At 52.2% G+C, this 19,355-nt stretch overlaps 1 protein-coding gene across 1 annotated transcript in view; it reads left to right on the forward strand.

Moving 5' to 3' along the window:
- Nucleotides 1–2,668: 2,668 nt before the first annotated feature.
- DRGX (dorsal root ganglia homeobox) overlaps nucleotides 2,669–19,355 on the forward strand; it is a gene marked incomplete at both ends in the record, with an annotated part of 31,062 nt that continues 14,375 nt past the window's right edge. The window contains 5 exons of the mRNA XM_082855219.1: nucleotides 2,669–2,702; nucleotides 7,484–7,581; nucleotides 8,451–8,552; nucleotides 11,493–11,671; nucleotides 11,756–11,868. Of these exons, the coding sequence (XP_082711345.1) occupies nucleotides 2,669–2,702; nucleotides 7,484–7,581; nucleotides 8,451–8,552; nucleotides 11,493–11,671; nucleotides 11,756–11,868 (526 nt within the window). The remainder of the gene's footprint in view (nucleotides 2,703–7,483; nucleotides 7,582–8,450; nucleotides 8,553–11,492; nucleotides 11,672–11,755; nucleotides 11,869–19,355) is intronic.

Below are 19,355 nucleotides of genomic sequence, written 5' to 3' on the forward strand. Positions count from 1 at the left end.
CCTGACTGACCGGGAGGCTCTGGGAGCGCGCTGCCCGCCGACCCAGAACAAGCCTGTCCAGCCCCGGGGACATCTCTGGGCCTTGCCAAGAAACTGCTTCAGCGGATGTCAGGGATGGGGAGCTGAAACTGGGGTTTGGACCTCATTGGTTTCTGGGGCCAACGCGGCGCTGGGCGCCTGGTGCCTTGAGTTCCCGTACAGATACTCAGGTGCTCCCTGGAGCACCTTGGCCAGGCCCGCCCGGATGTCTTCCTCACCCCGCTTCACAGGCACTAGGCTCCGGAGCGCGCGGGGCTCTTGCAGGAGAGGGGACGCCGCCTAGGGCAGGTGGGAGTTTGAGGGGGCTTTTGGCAAACCCAAGAGCGCAAGGGGAGACTCGGGCTCTTGAAAAGAGATCCAGAGAGCAAGGGTGCTCTGAGGGAGACAGAGAGAGCGCGCCGAGCTTCCTGGCCTGGGTTGAAATAGGGTCGGTTCTCAGGGCTCCATCCCTTTCCGGATGAAGTGGAAATGGCCCGCCGGCCCTGCCTGTTACCGCGCCCGCCGCCCAGACCAGCATGCGTGCTCCCCGCCGGCGGGTCACCTGGACTCGCGGAGTCGGTGGCCCTGGCGGAGTTGGCGCAGCGGGATCTTTCCGCTCTGAACCCAGCCGGCGTTTCCAGCGGTTCCTTCCGCGTGACTGGGTCGACTTTCCGCGCCTGGGCGGGCTGAGCCCAGGAGGGGCCGCTGAAGTGCACCGGCCCCGACTTGCCTCTGCAGGAGCCGTGCTGCATCTTCCTCCTGGCGGTTTTCGGAGGGGCGTCCACGGGCCGGTCAGGGCCCCAGTAATCTGCCCTCCAGCTCCATGCGCCTCTTTCGGGGCGGGTGTCCACGTGTGGCCCTGCCAGGCCTTTTGTTTCCAACTCAATGTATCCTTAAGGTCAAGGCTGGATCCCAGGCGGTGCAGGGACCCGACCCACCGCCTCTCCAGGGCTCCTGAACGCAGCATTAGAATGTTTATAAAATATTCAATTTATGTAGTCTGTCCAAGAAGCCATCGTCCCAAAATAAAATCAGCAGTCTAGACGGAACACAGACACCAGAACTTATCAACAGTTGTCTGACTTGCATCTTCTGATGCATCTTGAGTGGGTCATAATACCAACTTTATTTTCAGTGGTGCATAAATTAATTACACGCATTTAATAACCAAAATATCATTATATTCCCCCTTTAATATCATAAAGGCTTTCCGCCAGGGAAGCACTTAATAGTTCAGGGGGCCGTAACGGGCTATTATCCTGGTGTAATGCTATTACAGAACCAATTATGTGCCATTAGACTTGCTTTTTTTGCAGTTTATGTGATTTGATCCAATCCCGCACCCCTGACTTGAAAATTTCAGCCCGGTACTTTAGAGTTTAATTTTCACCCAGGCAGAGGGAAGGGCGGTCTCTCCGCTGAGCTTCTGCCTCGGATGCATTTTAAAAGTAATTGCGAAGGGTCCCACCGCATATCATTTGCATGGAGAAGCGAACATAAATTCTGGGACCCCTTGCTGAGAACAAAATCAAACTTTCCTTTTGTACGGTCGCTTGGAAAGGGAAGCCGTGTGCAAAGAGTCCCCCCAAAACCCATCCGGTGGCGACAATTATCAGCGCTTTGTCATCTGCAGACCAGGAGTCACCAGGCCTGACAAGGGGAGCTTAAGACCGAGCTCTCCCCGAGAAAGAAGGTTTGAGTCAGAGGGAACTTGGGGTGGGGGTGGGGTGGAGTGTTCAGAAAATAATGCTTTTTGGCGGATGGTGGTAGTGGTGATTGTTTCAACCTTCTTTTAAAAGAAAAGAGGAAAAACATTCCTGATGTTTGCTGAGAAATGACGGATTTTTTTTTTTTTTTTTTTTTTTACACCACGTGGGCCATTTGTAAGGCCCAGTAGACCTATCCAAGTTACTCGCTGTAGACAGCGCTGGAAATAATCAGATTAAGGCCAATTACGCGTGAGATTATAAAGGCGAGTGCTGAGCGGCGGCGCGCGCTGTAGACAGATAGCAAGACATCTGGCCACTTCCCGAGTCACTTTTCTGGTCCTGCGGGCGCCAGCCGCGCGGAGCCCCGCCCGTATCCAGTCGAGCCGGGCGAGCGGACCAGAGGCGTTCACGCTCTGGCCTTCCTCGCCCGCCGCCCGCCGAGGTACGCGCGGCTCCCGACCCACACACCGAGCCCTGCGCGCCTGGCCTTGGGGCTCGGCCGCCTTCCTGGTGGGGGCTGCCTTTCGCGCAGATGGCCTGGCGCGCTCGCCGGACTCGGCTGCGTTGTCCTGGGTGCAGGGATTGTGGCGGGGACCCCTGAGAGCCGGGAACCAGACTACGTGGGCTTGGTGTTGGGGCCGAGGTGGGGGGACGTCTGTCCGGGTGGTGGACCCGAACGGAAGGGCTGTCCCACGGGGTCTCCGGCTTGCGACGGCGCTGCCACCTCCCCTCCAGTCCCCAGAGTGGGCTGAAGGCATTGGGAGGGGGTTTTCCATGAAAGGAGCGCCCGGGGCACTCCAGGGCCGGGCGGGGGCGAAGGCAGAGGGAGACTCAGGCTCTGTCGCTGTTTGCTTTGCAGCCAGGCCAGATCTACGCGTGCCTTGTCGGTCCCGCAGTCACCCTCCCGAGTCCTGGCCGTCAGGTCGATCCGGCCGTCGGCGATGTTTTATTTCCACTGTCCGCCACAGCTAGAGGGTGAGTAAGCGCCGAGCCAGGAGCTGCTCCAAAAGGCCGGCGCCGGCCAGAAAGGGCCATAGCAGCAGCTGGGGCTGGTTGGTGGTTGGGTCCCTGCTCAGCGAGGGGCGCAGCCGCCGGAGGTGGGTAGAGGCGCCTTTGGCCCTCTCCCCACATCCGGCTCCAGCCTTCCACCCCATTGCCACCTGCCTCCTACCTCCCCCCCCCCCCCACCGGGCCTGGGCGGGTTGGCCCCCGGGCTATGAGCGCTGCCAGGACCGGCGGATCCTCCCAGCACAGATGCTGGTGTCACGCCTCTAATCTGGGCTCCCCTGCCCAGGGGGCCACATCAATCTTTCACGGTGTTTTGCAAACATCCTGATAAGCCGCGGTGGACTAGGTGACCCGCAGGGTCCTGGGCCGGACGTGAGCAGGAACCCCCGCTGCCAGGCTGCTCTCATTCCCTGCCCAAGGCCATCTTGCTTGGCCAGGCCAATGTGGCCCTCAGGAGCAGGGTGGCCCTGCTCACCACTGCCAGAAGTGCCCTGGCATGGCTGCTCCTCTGTGACTCACTGGGTTTCTGACCTCAGATGCTAACCACTTCCCACTCCCAGGGCCAGCCCATGACCAGGGTTTGGGTCTTTGAGGGTCTCCAGTTATTAGAAGAAATTTCGCTTCAGGATCCTTGGTGTGGTCTCTGCACTGGGTTGTTAGGCGGGGGTAGGTTGGTGAGAAGGAAATAGCTTGGATTCCTGGTCGTGGGGGCTCCCCGGGGGTGGGCCGTCCATACAAGAAGGGGATTTCTATGTATCAGGCAAATGCAAAGCCACACACTCTGGCCCTTTAACAGCGCCTTCCTCAGACCAGTAGTCTGAGCCATGGGCTGCTAGGACTTCTATAACTGGGAGCAGAACCAGGACTCGGCTTTGGCAACCTACTCCTTTGGGGGGTGGGGGTGGGCAGTGAGTGAATTTTGGAGGGGAAGAAATCGAGAAAGGCACGGGGCAGGGCAAAATGTGGTGAGACACTGGGGGGACCTGAAACATCAGAGCATGCTCCCTCACCTTGCCCCGGTTACCTTGAGCAGTAGCCGGCCTCAGCTGGCCAGTGTACACAGGGATTTCAGAAAGTTTGTTTTGTTTTTCCCGTGGAAGCTTTTAAAAGTTCAGTAGCATTTTCTAAAGGAGGCTAATGAACACCAGGGTTCAAGCCCTGCCAGCCAGATCAGCATTCCTAAGAAGGGAAGGCCAGACACTTGGCTGCATTTCACCTCCTTTTACTTCCAATGACCCATGCAGATGGGCTTTATCAAGGTCTGAGAGGTTCACCCCCTGACACCTGGGACTGCAGGGAGATCCTCTGCTTGTGCAGTGGACACGCCTTTTCTGCATCCCTGAACCTCAGGTTTGGACTGATGGATACTCGGCAGCCCACCCTTCCAGTTAAAGTGGGAAGGTTGAGGTGTGGGCATTTAGCAGAGGGTGGGCTGCCTGGGTGACTGAAGGGGAAAGCCCAGTCTGCAGGGGGGGTTGCAGAAGTCACCTGGGGAGAGCCCTGGCCAGCCTGTCGTGGCCCCAGCACACAGAGCTGCTTGCTGTCCTCAGCTCAGCTTAGCTCACCTTTCCTTCCCACACCTGGGGCACATCCCGCCTCAACGCTTATTCTGATTGCTGTGACCAGAAGAAAAGGAGATGGGTCTTTAAGAACTTTTTCATTCCTCTGCAGATGTGTTTCAAAGGCAGTTTTACAGAAACGGGTGTTTTATTTTAGTTTAGTATTGCTGTGGGGGGAGGTGGCCTGCCGCCGATGGAAAGGCTGAGGACAGATCCTTGGAATCTGACTTCTCGTTATTGCCTATCATCTTTTTAATTGTAATTTTTTATTAATCTAGAGAGGCATATAAGAGAAAGCAAAGCATGGCTCATAATCTCCCTTCTCAGATAATTTTGCTGATATTAAACTAGAAAGTATTACATCTACCTGCTTAGGAAATTCAAATAGAACAGAAACTTACACACTGAAAAGTGAAATCCTCCTTCTCTACCTCTTTTTCTAAAGATACTCCCTATTGTTGGTTTCTTGTGATTCCTTCAAGAAAAACATGCTATCACCTGCGTTTACCCTCATTTATGTATTTTTCCTTTATATGCTATGCCTTATTTGTGCTGAGATCATACTGGCACGTCATTCAGGACTTTCCTTTTTTCACTTTATAATACAGATTTTGGTGATTTTTCCGTGTCAATGTATGCAGATCTACTGGCTTCTTTTATTATTTTTTAAATTTATTTTTAAAATAAATTTATTTACTTATTTGTTTTTAGTTTTGGCTTTGTTGGGTCTTCGTTGCCGTGCGTGGGCTTTCTCTAGTTGTGGTGAGTGGGGGCTACTCTTCGTTGTGGTGCGCGGGCTTCTCCTTGTGGTGGCTTCTTTTGTTGCGGAGCCTGGTGCACGGGCTCAGTAGTTGTGACACGTGGGCTTAGTTGCTCCATGGCATGTGGGATCTTCCCGGGCCAGGGATCGAACCCATGTCCCCTGCACTGGCAGGCAGATTCTTTTTCTTTCTTTCTTTCTTTTTTTTTTTATAAATTTATTTATTTATTTTTTTGGCTGTGTTGGGTCTTCATTTCTGTGCGAGGGCTTTCTCTAGTTGCGGCGAGCAGGGGCCACTCTTCATTGCAGTGCGTGGGCCTCTCACTGTCGTGGCCTCTCTTGTTGCGGAGCACAGGCTCCAGAAGCGCAGGCTCAGTAGCTGTGGCTCATGGGCCCAGTTGCTCCGCGGCATGTGGGATCTTCCTAGGCCAGGGCTCGAACCCGTATCCCCCGCATTGGCAGGCAGATTCTCAACCACTGCGCCACCAGGGAAGCCTGACTGGCTTCTTTTAAATAGCTGTGTAGTATTCCATTATATATTGTTCAGAAGGTGCCTACAATTGTGCACTTTGGTTGTTTCCTTTTTTTTTTTTTCCTGTTACCATGTTACCAGGAACAATATTCTCGCTCCATTTTGGCACACTTATAAAGTATATTCATAGACTACATACCTGTATGTGCACTTAACATTTTTGATGGATATTGTCAAATTACCCTCTAATAAGGCTGCACAAATTCATGCTCCTACAAATGGTGAATAGTGTGTACAATTCATTATGCTTTTAACTGTACTGGGTATAATTGTGCAGCTTATTGTTTTGGCAAAAATGTTTTGTCTAATTATTGCAAGTTTTAACATTTTCATAACATTATCAACCATTCTATTTATTCTTAAGTAAGAAGCCTGTTCTCATCATTTCCTCTTTTCTATTAGGTTGTCAATCGTTGTTCTTATTAATTTGATGAACTGTCAGCTTTTTTTAGGATCCAGTTTGACATGCAGTGTTTCACTTAAAGATACTATATGTACACTTTGTGAAACAATTTGGGACAAGCAGGTAGAAGTTTGTGAGGCTGATTGTGATTTGAGAACCTCAGAGCTCGCATTTCATCCTCACCAGTCAAGTGCTTTGTTTCAAAAGGAAACTGTTTGGTTTCCCACAAAATAATGGAAATAAGACCACTTTGAGGCTGTCCCTTTGAAGTTCTCAATGAGCTGGAGAGAAATATTTGTAACTAGGATTTTGAGGAAGGAAGCAATTTGGATGGGATGGTGGAGGGAGAAGTCTTCACCAGAGAGTGGAGGTCTTGTGACCAGGGATGTGCACTGGGGAGTTGAATAATAAGTAGGAGGGACTCCATTTAGCAGATAGAATTTTAAAAAGCCGAAGGACCTTGCTTCCTTGGGACTGAGGTCCTTCGGAGGGATGGTGCCTGGGCAGTGTCACTAGCCAGCTCCTAATGGCGAACATGCAATGATTCTGAGACCGGAGCCCGTGGCAGGTACAGCGTTCACTGGCTAATGGGAACTTGCTCATTTGTTTTCCTAAGAAGCCAAGTAAATGGTGGACTGTCAAGTCAATGGTGCACATTTGGAAAATGACCTGAATGCACATTTGGGGCCAAACTCTGCTGTGGCTTAACCCGAGCTTTGGAGGCTGGCAGGGAGGACTGTGGATGCCTTTCTTTTCACAGAAGTGGGAGTAGTGGGTCCTTTATGAGCCTGGCCAGAGGCTCCTGTTTAAGTCTGCTTGGAATTCAGGACAGTCGCCATTGGTGCAGATTTCTTGTTAATTGACATCTATATAACAGATCCACTAGAGTGCTGATGAGCTGTGACCAACAGTATTAATATTCATTTATAAACTTCCTACCTCCTCGTGTCCTGAAGTTCTAGGAGAAAAGTGCTGGGAAAAGCTCTTGGTGATTTCATTCCTCCCCTATCCCCAGCCTTTAATTCTTATTGTTGTCGAAACAAGGGAAAGTAAAATAACAAGTGAGCAAAAGGGAAACGTAGAGGCTTTTATTAAAGGGTCAGAGGTAGAAGGGATGAGCTGAAGGCACATTGGACAGAGGTGCAGGCAGCTGGGAGCCAGAGGGCCGATGAAGGCTTCATCTCAAGTTAGTGACCCTTCCTGGCTCAGAGTCTAGAATTTCACAAGTGGACTTGGCTGTCTAGGGGAGTAAGGTCTCCACTCACCCTATGAAATAGGCATAGTTAGGCCTAAAGTCAGAGATTACTGGGAGAGAGAGAAAGCATGAGAGAGTGAAAAAGAGGGAGCTTTAATAACAGGAGCAGAGAAAGATGCTTTAGGACAGACAGGGCTCCGTCTGGGTGGGATGGGTCACTGAGTGAGTGTGCATGGCAGGGGCTCAGTGTGAAGACTGGGGGGCCCTGTGCTCAGGCTGATCCAGTTTGCTCCCTGCAGGCACTGCACCCTTTGGCAACCACTCTACAGGAGATTTCGATGATGGGTTTCTGCGGAGAAAACAGCGCCGGAACCGGACCACGTTCACTCTTCAGCAGGTAATGATGTTCCCCTTCTGAGAGCCATCCACTTCCTGCCTCCAAATTAATCAGAGTTTGAGCAGCTCTTCTTTGTCTTTTAAAATAAAGCCAACTGATCATGTTAACTGGATCTTTCTGTTTTCTTGAACAATTCATGTGTCAAGGAATCTGTCTGGGGAGAGGGCAGAGGACTGTGACGTTATGATCCCAGATAGTCAGTGAAGAGGCAATGAGGACGGCGCCCTTTTGTCTCAAGTTGATAGTTTGGGGAACGTTTCCACATCAGCAATACAGCAACATCATTTCAACTTGGAAATAACCTTCTGAGGAAGGCAGGTCAGGTGTTCTCATCCCCAGTAGATAAATGAGAAAACCGGGCCCCAAGAGGTTGACTGATTTGTAGAAGGTATTGTCGTCCATAAGTGGAAGGGCTACAACTGGAACCTTGATATTGTCTTTCCAGGGCTGCGGCTCCTTCCCTTAGATCCGTTTGTCTCCCAGAGCACACTGGAGCAGAAACCCTAGGCAGTTTCTGTGGGACTGACCCAGCGAGGGCTTCTGCAAGTTGATTCTGTTCTTCCAAGCTCTATAGTGAAAGCTGCGTGGGTTGCACTTTAAATGTAAATGCGTTCAGATGTTTGCGCCTCTCTTATTTCCACCTCTTGGGGTAGCACTGAGGTTGTTAGTAAGTCTCAGCTCCCAAGTCTTCCGCGGTTGAAATTTTAATTCTGTGGGATCTTTCCAAAGAGCATTTTTCTCCCTCTCTTCCCCTACTTGATCTGTGAAACTACTTCCTCACCACACACAGCAAATTTGAAATATGCATCTGCTTCCTCTCACCTAGCCACATCCTCTCACCAGTAAATATTTTTTTTTCCTTTTACCAGCTGGAAGCTCTGGAGGCAGTTTTTGCCCAAACACACTACCCTGATGTCTTCACCAGAGAAGAGCTAGCCATGAAAATCAACCTCACAGAAGCCAGAGTGCAGGTAAACCTTCTTTTTAATTATTTAACTCTCTAATATTAAAACTGGCAAACTTTTTTTTTTTTTTTTGACATCATGACTGCAGAGTGCACATTTGGCCAAAGAAAGCAAATGAAGACTATCTGTCATTTTCATGATGCACTTTAATAACATCAACATAATGTGGAATATTAGATTAGGTTGATTAATCGGTCATTCATAATTAACTAGTGATAATGTTCTACACTAATTTGTCCGCGTCTCTAAGGTACTAAATTACATCAATGCACATCCATTTCCTTGCTTTGGGGAAAAAAAAAAAAAAAAAAGAGCTGAGATGCTATTCTCAAAGCAGCTCTGACCACTCTGGGGTAAGGCCGGTCAATGGCAGAGAACTGTGTTTTCGTATGGGAACAGAGTAGGATCTGCTTTCCAGAAATTGCATCATGTCCAACTTTTCCCCAGCACGCGGACCCTTTCAGCAAAGTGGTCCGAAGAACATGGGCAATTTAAAAATCTTTAAACGGCAGCAGCAAAAGGGCTGCCTCAGAGCCGAGCGTGGCCCGTGGTGACTGTCTCTAGGCAGGATTTCTTTTTAGAAGCTACACGGTGATTACGTTTAAGTGCACAAACCCGTCGAGCCCAGCAGATGTGCCCGAACGCAGGAGGAACAGATTCGCAGCAGCGCCTCTCCGGGCGAGCTATTCTTTGAGCACAATTATATATTCATTTTATTTATGGGGTTTCCTCCATGCTGTTTCTGTTCTTTTTTATGTAGGGGCTTGGGGTTAAGACTATGCAAAGATCTAATTGTAGGAAATATAATAGTTTGCTTTCGGTTCCCCTGGGTCATGTTAGTATCTCTTAAAAACCTATGGCTGAAGAGAGATAATGGAATTCTGAACAGTAAATTGGGGGTTGTAAACAAATTATTTCCCCTATAATCAGATTATGTGATCCTGATTATTAAATCTGAACATGAATCATTGGTCATATGCAGGCAAATTAAACTGATTATTATTTGGAAATGAAAATCTCCTTTGGCCAGGACGCCGTTCATCCTTTCTTTTTTTAATGCCAGCTTGCCAATAGCTGCGTAAAGACTGAACTGCAAATTGAGATAAATGGCACAATTACTGAGCATTCAGAAGTGGAAGATCATAACTTCTCCCTGAAAGGTGCAAGGGTGAGATAGGGGTGGTGACAATTAAAGCTGGGACTTGTTGTTCGGGCTATTGTTGGCTATTATGCAAACAGACAATGGCTGTGAAGCATTTGTTTAGTGAGACTCCATGTGGGGACATGGCTTTGGTGGCGGGAAGGGAGATGTGTTTACATTTATACCCCTTGCTCATTCAAATATGATTAATGTTCTATAAAGCAGGGTCTTAATCGAAGCTGATGTTGTCAAACAATAACTAAATAGGGAAATAAACGACTCCATCATGCTCTTGCCTCAGAAGCAGGCGAACTGTCAGTGCAAAGTCATTAAAATATGATAATGAAAAATAGCTCAATTAAATGTTGTTATAGCTGTGACCTTCATTCAATTAAGATGCCAGAAAGTGTCTGCATTTTGCTTTGCATTTAACTGCCCTAAATTTAGAATATAGATAAAATCATTATTCAGTGGTTGCTGATATGTGCAATTAAAAAACCAACTAGATTAAAAAGAAAGAAAGAAACCCAGTTAAAGGAGAATGAAAATTCGGAGGTGGGGTGAGCCTGGAGACCGAGGCTCTCTCCTGGGCCAGTCTGCTGACAGGCAAGGAGGAGAGGATGCCCAGGGGAATAGGAGGGAGGTCTAGACAAGCCCTTTTTTTTTTTTTTTTTAAAGCCAGGAATTATCTTCCAGGAGAGAGGGGGAAGAGGTTTAGCTGCACTGAGTAAAGAGCAGCAGGATTTCACTGACCTCTGGGAACACCTTGGGCCCAGGCTGCCTGACTGCCCTGAGGCTGTCCTGCAAATGCGATCTTGGTCTCTAAGGCTTAAAGAATTCCACACCCGCCTCTAAGAAGGCACTCAGAGCAGGTGAATCACAAGCTGCCTCCCAACCTGAGGATGGTGGAGATAATAACACTAGCTAATGTTCACCGAGTGATGGATTGCTGTGTGCCAGGCACTGTGCTTAGTATTTTGCATGCATCTCCATTAAATTTCCTAACGATGCTTGGGGGTGGCTGTTATTATTACTCTCAGACAATTTGGATTATGGTACCCAGCCAAGCCACTGGGCTTCAAATTGTAGATCTGCCACTTAGCACTTGGATGACCTCAGGCAAGTTAATTAAACTGTCTGTGCTTAGTTTTCTCATCTGTAAAGTGGGGGTAGTAGAACTACCTGCCTTAAAGGATTGCAGTGGATTCTAAACCAGATTCACCGGGGTCCAGAATTCTCAACCAGGACTGACTCCAGAGTCAGTGTTTCTAGTGGATGCACTGGGCTGATGGTCATGAACTTGCTGTGATGCGTCAGCGTTAAATCACACGTATGAGGCCAGACACACTCCGGCCAAACCTGCTGGATGAGAGAATGAGTATTTTTTGATAAGGAAACCCCAGGGCAGTGTTTTACAAACTGCTTTGATGATGAATCCCCCCTCTCCCCGTAGGAAACACATTTCACATCAAATAAGTGTACTTGCATACCCTGAGTATTTCCACAAGATAGTACTTTGACCCTTACTGTGGGCAGTGCATTCGGATACTTTCTATGATTTCACACTCATTAAAAAATGCCTGTCACACCTTCCGCTCTGGTTTTCTGACCCACCCATGAGTCTGAAGCTGCAATTCGGAGGGCACTGCTTCGCTAGATCTTTAGAGAGAGGAGGCTGTGCTCCCGCACACCTACCGCAGGGGAGCTGGGGGCACGGGGACCAGGCACCTGGGTTTAGGTTCTGGTTGCCTCCTTCTGTCTGATTTTCTGCCTCTGGTGGGTGTGTGCTTCCTTCGGGGACTCAGGTTTGGTTCCAGAACCGAAGAGCCAAATGGAGGAAAACGGAGAGAGGGGCCTCGGACCAGGAGCCAGGAGCCAAGGAGCCCATGGCAGAGGTGACGCCACCGCCTGTGAGGAATATCAACTCCCCGCCCCCTGGGGACCAGGCCCGGAGCAAGAAGGAGGTCCTGGAGGCCCAGCAGAGGTGAGGCTGGCTGAACCCAGGGCCTGGAGGGCTGGCGGGCACCCAGGATTGGGAACTCAGTGTGTCATTTTCCTCCACTGCCAGCCTGGGGCGAACTGTCGGTCCCACAGGGCCTTTCTTCCCCTCTTGCTTGCCGGGGACCCTCCTGAATACGGCCACGTACGCCCAGGCCCTGTCACACGTTGCTTCCCTGAAAGGTGAGTTTGGGCTCTGCTGCCTGCTGGTGCGGGGCGGGGGCTCTGCCTGCCTGCAGCGCCTCCAGGGGGATCATGGAGGTGGTTTGCCTCTTCTGTTTGCTTGGGCGGGCCCATCCTTGCACCTGGGGCTGGTGTAGCTCCTTCTCTCCTTCTGTCTATCACAGCCAGGGTCATGAACGGCATCTGTTTCCACACATGCTATCTTGTTTGCTTTCTACATGGCCTGAGAATGAGGGTGAATGTCATCTCACCGCACCAGCTGCGGAATTGGTTGAGAGAGGGCTGTTTCAGAAGGGCCATTGCATGTTCACAGACTGCTGCTTCCTGTCGGTACCAGTTTCAGGTGCTAGCTTGCAGCTCGTGGGTGAGGCCTGCGATGGACCGTTGTCCCAGCTCGTGAGGACCCTCCCCAGATGTGCAGCCTCCCCACCTGCCTTCCCTGGGGCTCCTGATGTCGGGGGTTAGGATTTGTGGTTTTCTAAGATTTGCTGTCTTCTCAAAGGCTGTGGTTGTCTGAAGGATGGAAACCATTTGGGGCATTTTTGTCAGGCCCAGAGAGAAGGACTCTGGTGGGGCTGTCCTTTGGGGGTTTCTGGGTCAACCCTACTGGATGAATGGGTCCCTCCAGTGTCTTTCAATTCTTGGCCCCAAACTCACTCTTCCTGTGAGGAGACCAAGCAGCTGTGCTGGCCGGGAGCAGGGCTGGGCCCCAGAGTTCGTCTGGGACAGTGAGTGTTAGTGTTGGGGTTTGTCCGTCACAGCGGGTCTGGGAGATGGGGGTGCAGGTGCGGGCTGTAGGCTTTTTCCCCATAATAGGCAGTGGGAGAGGCCCCCCTAGGATGTTTCCTGTGTGCTCTGTTTTAGGGTCTGGGGTCTCCTGCCCTCGAGAGGTTCCCCCTCCTGCAGGTTGGTCTCGCACGTGTGTGTGCACACGGGCGCGCGCACACACACGCACACGCACACGCACACTGGCAATCTGCATTGCAAATGTAGTTTCTGGAGCCTGAATAAGGACATGATGGAGCTTCTCTAGGGAATCTCCAAAGGGAGAGAAGGGTGTTCTACGCACAGGGAACAACACGTGCAGAGTGCCAGGCGCAGGGAGAAGAACCAGGCTTGTCTGGGGAATGGCTGGTATGTTGGGTGCCCACAGGAGAGTGCCCAGAGGTAAGGTGGAGGGGCCAGAGCTTGCAGGCCTTGGATGCCGCACTCCTGCATTTGGAGTTTCCACTGTAGGAGGAGGGACCCTGAGGCCTGGAGCCACTTCTGAGTGGTCCAGGCGGCTGGGCAAGTCGCCATGCTCAGATGGCCGGCGTGGGTTGATGGGGTTCAGCTCCATCCAGCTCTGCACCCCGTGTCCTGATAGTGCCCCCTTCAGCTCCAGGGTCTGTGTGCTCCAGGGGCCAGGTAGAGCCCCCGCCACAGAGTGGCCTTGGGACGCATTCACAGACACAATAGGCTGAGGGGGCACTGTGAAGATGGGGTCCCAATTGGAAGGGGCTTCCAGAAGGAGATTACCACTGGGACTTGGGTATCATTCAAGGAGCTGCTCTGGGCAGAAGAGCAATCCTGTGTCCATCTATGAGATCCTCTCCGCTTCGGCGAGGCCCAGCTCAGTCCCTGAGGGTAACCGTCTCTTTTATCGATGTTCTCTGCTTGCCCCACACCAGCCTCACGAGTTGAAGGTGAATCCCACGTCTCTTCGCTGGGGCAGTGGGAGGGGTCTGGGGCAAAGCCCAGGCCCTGGTGGAGGCCTGAGGTGTCTGAACGAGTGGAGAGAGGGCCAGGCCGCTGGCAGGGAGGGTGGGAGTGCCTGCCTGCCACTGCGAGGCTGAAGGCACTGATAAGAGGGAGACAGAGGACAGAGCAGAAGGAAGCAGGGCTGGTGGGAGGGGCAGGTAAATGTCATTCTCCTCTTCTTCCTTTACTCGTACGTACTCCCCCAACCCCAGCGCTTCCCTTGGGGCCTGACCTGTGCCTGCTTCGCTGGAAACAGACTTTCCTCTGATGGAGGGATGGGGCGTTGGGGTGTCAGGATCCGGCAGAAGTGCTGGAAATCACAGTGCGCTCACCAAGCCAGGGCACAGCTTGCGCATCCCCACTGGAAGGTCTTCCTGGCTGCGATCAGGGACACGAGGTGTGCTGGGGCAGGTGACACACTCGGATAGTTCCAGAGCCGGGCAGGCGATGAGCAAAGCGAGTGTGTGTGGGCTTTGTCTTTGCTCCCCCAGATACGCAGCCTTCTTGGTCTATACGTCATTCTCCCACTTGTGAGAAAGGGGTGGGGAAAAGGCACGTTTCTCTACATCAGAAGCAGTTATGCGAGGAGCACGCTAAGGGGCTCCCTGAGATTCGGCAGAGGCGGGCTGGGGAGCATTTGCCCGCTCCAGGGTCAACTACTGCTCACGTCAGCCGATGGTGGCCACGTGGGTCTGTGGACCCTACATTGCCAGAACTATTGAAATTTCAGGAGAAGCTGGAAATCTGGATTTTTATTTGAAATAGTCCCATCTTTTGGCTCTTTTGACGCGCAGGCTCGGCGGCCATGGCTCACAGGCCCAGCCACTCCGCGGCAATGTGGGATCTTCCCGGACCGGGGCACGAACCCGCGTCCCCGGCATCAGCAGGCGGACTCTCAACCACTGCGCCACCAGGGAAGCTCAAAATAGTCCCATCTTTTAAATGCGACCTCCAAGTCTTTGGGCCAAATGGGCGCATCATTGGTCAGACAAGCCTGCAGACTGCCTTTCTGTGGGGGGTACTTCTCCTCCACCCCTCCCATCTCTGCTTTCTGTGCTCTTCTCGCTGCATTCGTAGCTCCTCTTCAGGCCTCCCCCGGCAAAGTTCCCCTCCCGTAGCTCATCCTGACCCCTTTACCCACCAAGGCCCTTGCTATCTGGCCTCTCTGAGCAGCTGGCTTTTTAGTCTCTGGCAAGCTAAGTGGTGTTGGAAAGGGAGGGAAATGAGTGATTATTGAAAACCTCTTCTGTCCTCTGCCCGTGGTCTCACGTGTGGTCCCGTTTATTTCTCACGGTAGAGGAGAGTAGTAAACGATGTATCAGGGAGGCTCCAGAGCTGCACAGCAGGTCAGTGGAGCTGGGATGGCTCTGCGATAACAGCTGGCGTTGGTTGGGGTATCTTTGCATTCTAAGAGCTCCTGACCCTGTGAGGTGGCAGCACAGCCTCGCTCCAGTCCAGGTGGGCTCGGCCGTCCTTGGAGATGCGCTTGGGGGACCTGCCTCTGCCTCAGAACCTGGGGTAACAAGCGTGTACCTGCAAGTCAGGTTCTGGGTGCCCCGGGATTCAACTCTCGATTGTTTTCCGGAACATTTGTTAAGTGGTTTGAGGCCTGCATCTTGCAGACTCTTGCAGCCTACGTCTTCTTCTCCGAGGGTTCCCCAGCTACAGAAGTTAAGTGCATGGCCCAGTTTAGGCCCAAGAGAGGAGCAATCCCAATTTTCTAGGCCTGGCTCAGTGCCCGGACCTCTGGGCTGTGACCTGGCCTCCCTTTCCTGAGTTCACCCCCAGAGGTGGCTGGGCGACCAGGTGCTGGCAGAGCTGGTGGCCTGAGCTCTGCTTCCAGGGGCCTCTGGCCAACCAGGGGGCCCCCTCAGCAAGCTGTGAGGAGCTTCACGCACGTGTGTGCTAGAAGGCACACACCTGGGCTTCCGTACCCATCCGTCTTTTTACAAACGAGAAGCTGAGGTTCCCGGAGGGAAAGCCACTTGCTCACAGGTCACTCATATCAGCGAGGTCTCCCCTTTGAGATCTAGGCTGATCCCCACAGGATCCTGGTGTGCTCTTTCCTCCGGCCATGATTTATTCATTCATTCCTCTGGGTGGGCACCTGTTGGTAGGGGCTTTTGACCCCCACCCTGCTTCTGCCTGGAAAGTGAGGACAGCTGGAGGTCCACTGGGCATGAGCCCTGGGGAAAGAATCTGGACTCACCCAGAGCCCAGAACCATTGTGAGCTGAGCGCCGCAGCCCCTTCCAGCCCAGAGATCCCAGCCCACTTCTCCGCGCCTGAGGCAACTTGCAAATCATCAAGAAAGAATCAAAGTGAATTTCAGCTTCTGGACTCAAACCAGTGTTCAGGCTTCCTTCCCCAGGCTTAGTGGTCCTAGTGGGGTCCTATGGTCCTGGACTAAAGACAGCAGGTGTCCTGGAGAGGCCACCACTATTCTGGCCCTGCCCCAGACAGCACTCTCGGTGTCGATCCCGAGACTCCAGCCCTGAGACTCCAGCCCAGGGCTCGAGGACCCAAGCCAAGGCTGAGCTGTGCTACGCCAGCACCCGGCCTGGGTGTGAGGGGAATCCGGGCTCCCAGTGCCCAGGCAGGATCGGTTCTCCCTGGGGGCACATGGAGCCTCCCAGCGAGTGGCCCCAGAGCTAACTGCCTGCAGAGCATTCTATAGAGCTACAAGTCGAAGGACTCTGAGTTGGGGGTCCTGGTCTTTCGGTTCTAGGTGTTGTTGTGACAGATGTGAAGTCTCTTCCAGGGAAACATTGAGAGAGCCTCCAAGTGTGTTTGTAGGGGAGCCTGGGAGTTGTTGAGGTACGGTTTGCTGAATTCCTTTGAGTACCGGTCCTTGAACTCCTTAGGTTCTCTAAGTAGTTGTTGAATTCACTTCCCTGGAAACATTTTGGCTTTGAATGTGCTCTGAAAACAAGGGCATTCTTGGAATATTGGCTATCAGCTCCTGGAGCAGGTGGCACTGGGGGGAGGAAAAGGGCAAGCAGGGGCAGATCGGGGTGCTGGATATAGAGGGAATGTGCTGGGTGGGGGATGTCCAAGAAACTGGACTCCCAGAGCACAGAGCTGTGGGGTGTCACCAAGCCCTGCCTCCAATGTGAACGGCCGGGTGGGCTGGGCCCCGGCAGCTCCATGACTGTGGCCCAGAACATGCTGGTGGATCTAGACTCTGCTTTTTTATTTTTAGATTGTGGGGGAAGTGGCCCAGAAAAGGTGAAGAGGAACAGGTCGCTCAGCCGCTTTGCTGAGCTTTAGCACCCAGACTGAGAAGTCGGTAGCAGATTATGGTTTTCTTAGGAAATTAGAGGCCCTAATTTTCATTCCCTGGAGACACCTGTTGAAGGCAGGGGCCTGAGATTCGGAAGCAGCTCGAGAGCTAGGGAAACCAAGATGAGGCTGGAAACGACCCCTGGCTTTGGAAAACCTGCACAGCTCAGAGCTGCCACAGCGCACACTGAGCTGGCTCGGCAGTTCTGCCTCCGGCCAAGGGGTGAGGGCAGAGACCTTCCGGAGCTTCGCCTTCCGCCACATCCCGTGCTGGGGGACTGTGCTCCGCTGCCAGGTCCCCAGGCTTGGGCAGGTGGCTGAGATGCAGCTCTGGGGCTGGAGCCCTGGGGACACCTATTCAGCAGGTTCAGTGTTGGGGCGTGTGGATGGGGGTGTTCACAGAGGGATGGGTCTGGCTAGGTCAGCAAGGCTGCCCAAGCAATCTGGAGCCTGGGAAGGGTGGGAGGTGGGGCCGGCGCCCTTGAAGACAGGAGGTTATGACCCCTTTGGGGTGGCTGGGTAAGCAGAGTGTCTATATGCAGAGGTGTGGCAGACTTGCCTCCACGCTCTGCTGGGCAGGGACATGTGGATGGGCATTGGGCTGTGCCCATCAGAGGGGGCCAGAAAACTGCCCACCAGCGACAGAGCCAGGTAACTGAAAACCAGGCACTTGTGGAAATTTCCTCCTTTAATTATCCTTTAATTATCAAGCAGTGAACTAGCGCAGCAGCGTTGAGCAAGGGCTCTGGACGTCCTGCCTGGTGTGAATCCTCATTCTTCCATTCTCTGGCCATGTAAGTCTTGAGTTAAGTACTGGGAATCTCTACCTCTGCTTCTTCATCTGTAAATTGGGGATCTTGACCATCACAGGACTGGACTTATAGGACCAAATGGGGAGAGTGTGAGTTGGACCAGTGGGACGTGTGAGTCAACACCGTTATTATTAATCAGATTCCTCCATTCTCATTTTCAAGTCACTGGGTCCCACTCATCTTTAAAAGACCAACCGAAATGTCTTTTCTCCCAAACTTCTCCCATTTTTCTGAACTGTATCGCTGCTGACATTCACCTTTTCCTCGTAACCCCTCATTCTGATTTCTGGCTGTGATGGGAGCTCCTTCCCGTCCCTGGTAGGATTTGCTGGTCAGGGCATCCATTCCCTCCCTGGGGCTTCGTGCAGCCAGTGATGTGCTTTGTACTCTGGGGTGGTCAGAGAGGGCGCATCCTGGCCAGGCATGCAGTCAGTGTGTTTCCTGATTGAGTGTCCCACGGAAACTTAAAAATAAAAAGGCAGCGGGACCCTACCCCATGAAGTCAGGGTTTGCATAACAATAATGGGTGTCCAGAGAAAAAGCCTTTGCAACACAAAGAGCTTTCCTGCACTGTCTTAATGGCCAGCCTCCTGTTCACAATTCATTAATGCAGAGGAAGTTATTAATGGCCGAGGGAAGCGCTTGGGTTTGTTCCGGGGAAGTGCTGGCCACAGAACGGGCCACAGTCAGCGGAGGCCTTCTCCCTGGTGCACTTGGCCCAGCTGCCTCTAACCTGTGATTCGGAGAGCTGGGTGTGAGGTGGAAATTCATTACGGCTGCCAGGGGAGAGCTTTCATAACTCAGTCCGTGCTCATGCCCGGGAGTCACAGCCACTCTCCCCAGCTGGGCGGGGCATCACGGCTGACCTTCCATCGGTTCCTGGCGAGGCCAGACGGCTCCTGTGGTCCCACATGAGGCCCAGGCAGGGAGGAGTCTGGAGGCACACACACCTGGTCCCACCTCCGTAGCTGAGCTCCATCCATGCAGGCCTCGGAAGCCGTGAGGACTGACGGAGATGTCCTGGCACACAGTGGGTGCTCAGTCAGTGCTAGCGATCAGAGTAGCAGTCCTGGGCCTGCATCATGTGTGTGAGGACGAGCAGGCAGGCGAGGGGCAGGGTGTCCAGTGCTGGGAAAGGGTCTGGTCATGTCCTTCTTGAGAGCAGGGCCCCTTAGTTACCCAAGAATGTGCCCTCCCTGCTTCACCTTGGCGTTGGCCCTTGGGCTTCCAGGCCAGGGTAAAGTGTCCAGAGTCTGAGACTGGAAGGGCTTTATTGGCCAATGAACATTTGTCCACCAGGGCTAAACTCAGAGCCGGAGGCAGCCTCTTCCTCCTTCAAGTCCCCTGAAAACATTTTCCCCCTAATTCTCTTAATCACTTTTTCCTGTGCTGTGATTAAAGAAAAAAAATCACAATCTAAATAAATAATTAAAATTGTTTTATTATGAAATATGTTAATCAAAAACTCAGAAGACATGCATCTAGAACTTAATGAATGATTTTAAGCACCCATGTGCTACCCTTCCTTTGGAACTATGCCTGCACCCCAGAAGCCCCCGAATCCCTGTACCCCTTTCTACTAATGTCACTTTTCTTCCCCCTAAAGGAAACCACTGTGCTGACTTTTATGGTAATGCAGCTTTGCTGGCCACCT

The sequence above is a fragment of the Leucopleurus acutus genome (assembly GCF_964270905.1).
Source record: "Leucopleurus acutus genome assembly, chromosome: 14".
In the NCBI taxonomy this organism is placed as follows: Eukaryota; Metazoa; Chordata; class Mammalia; order Artiodactyla; family Delphinidae; genus Leucopleurus; species Leucopleurus acutus.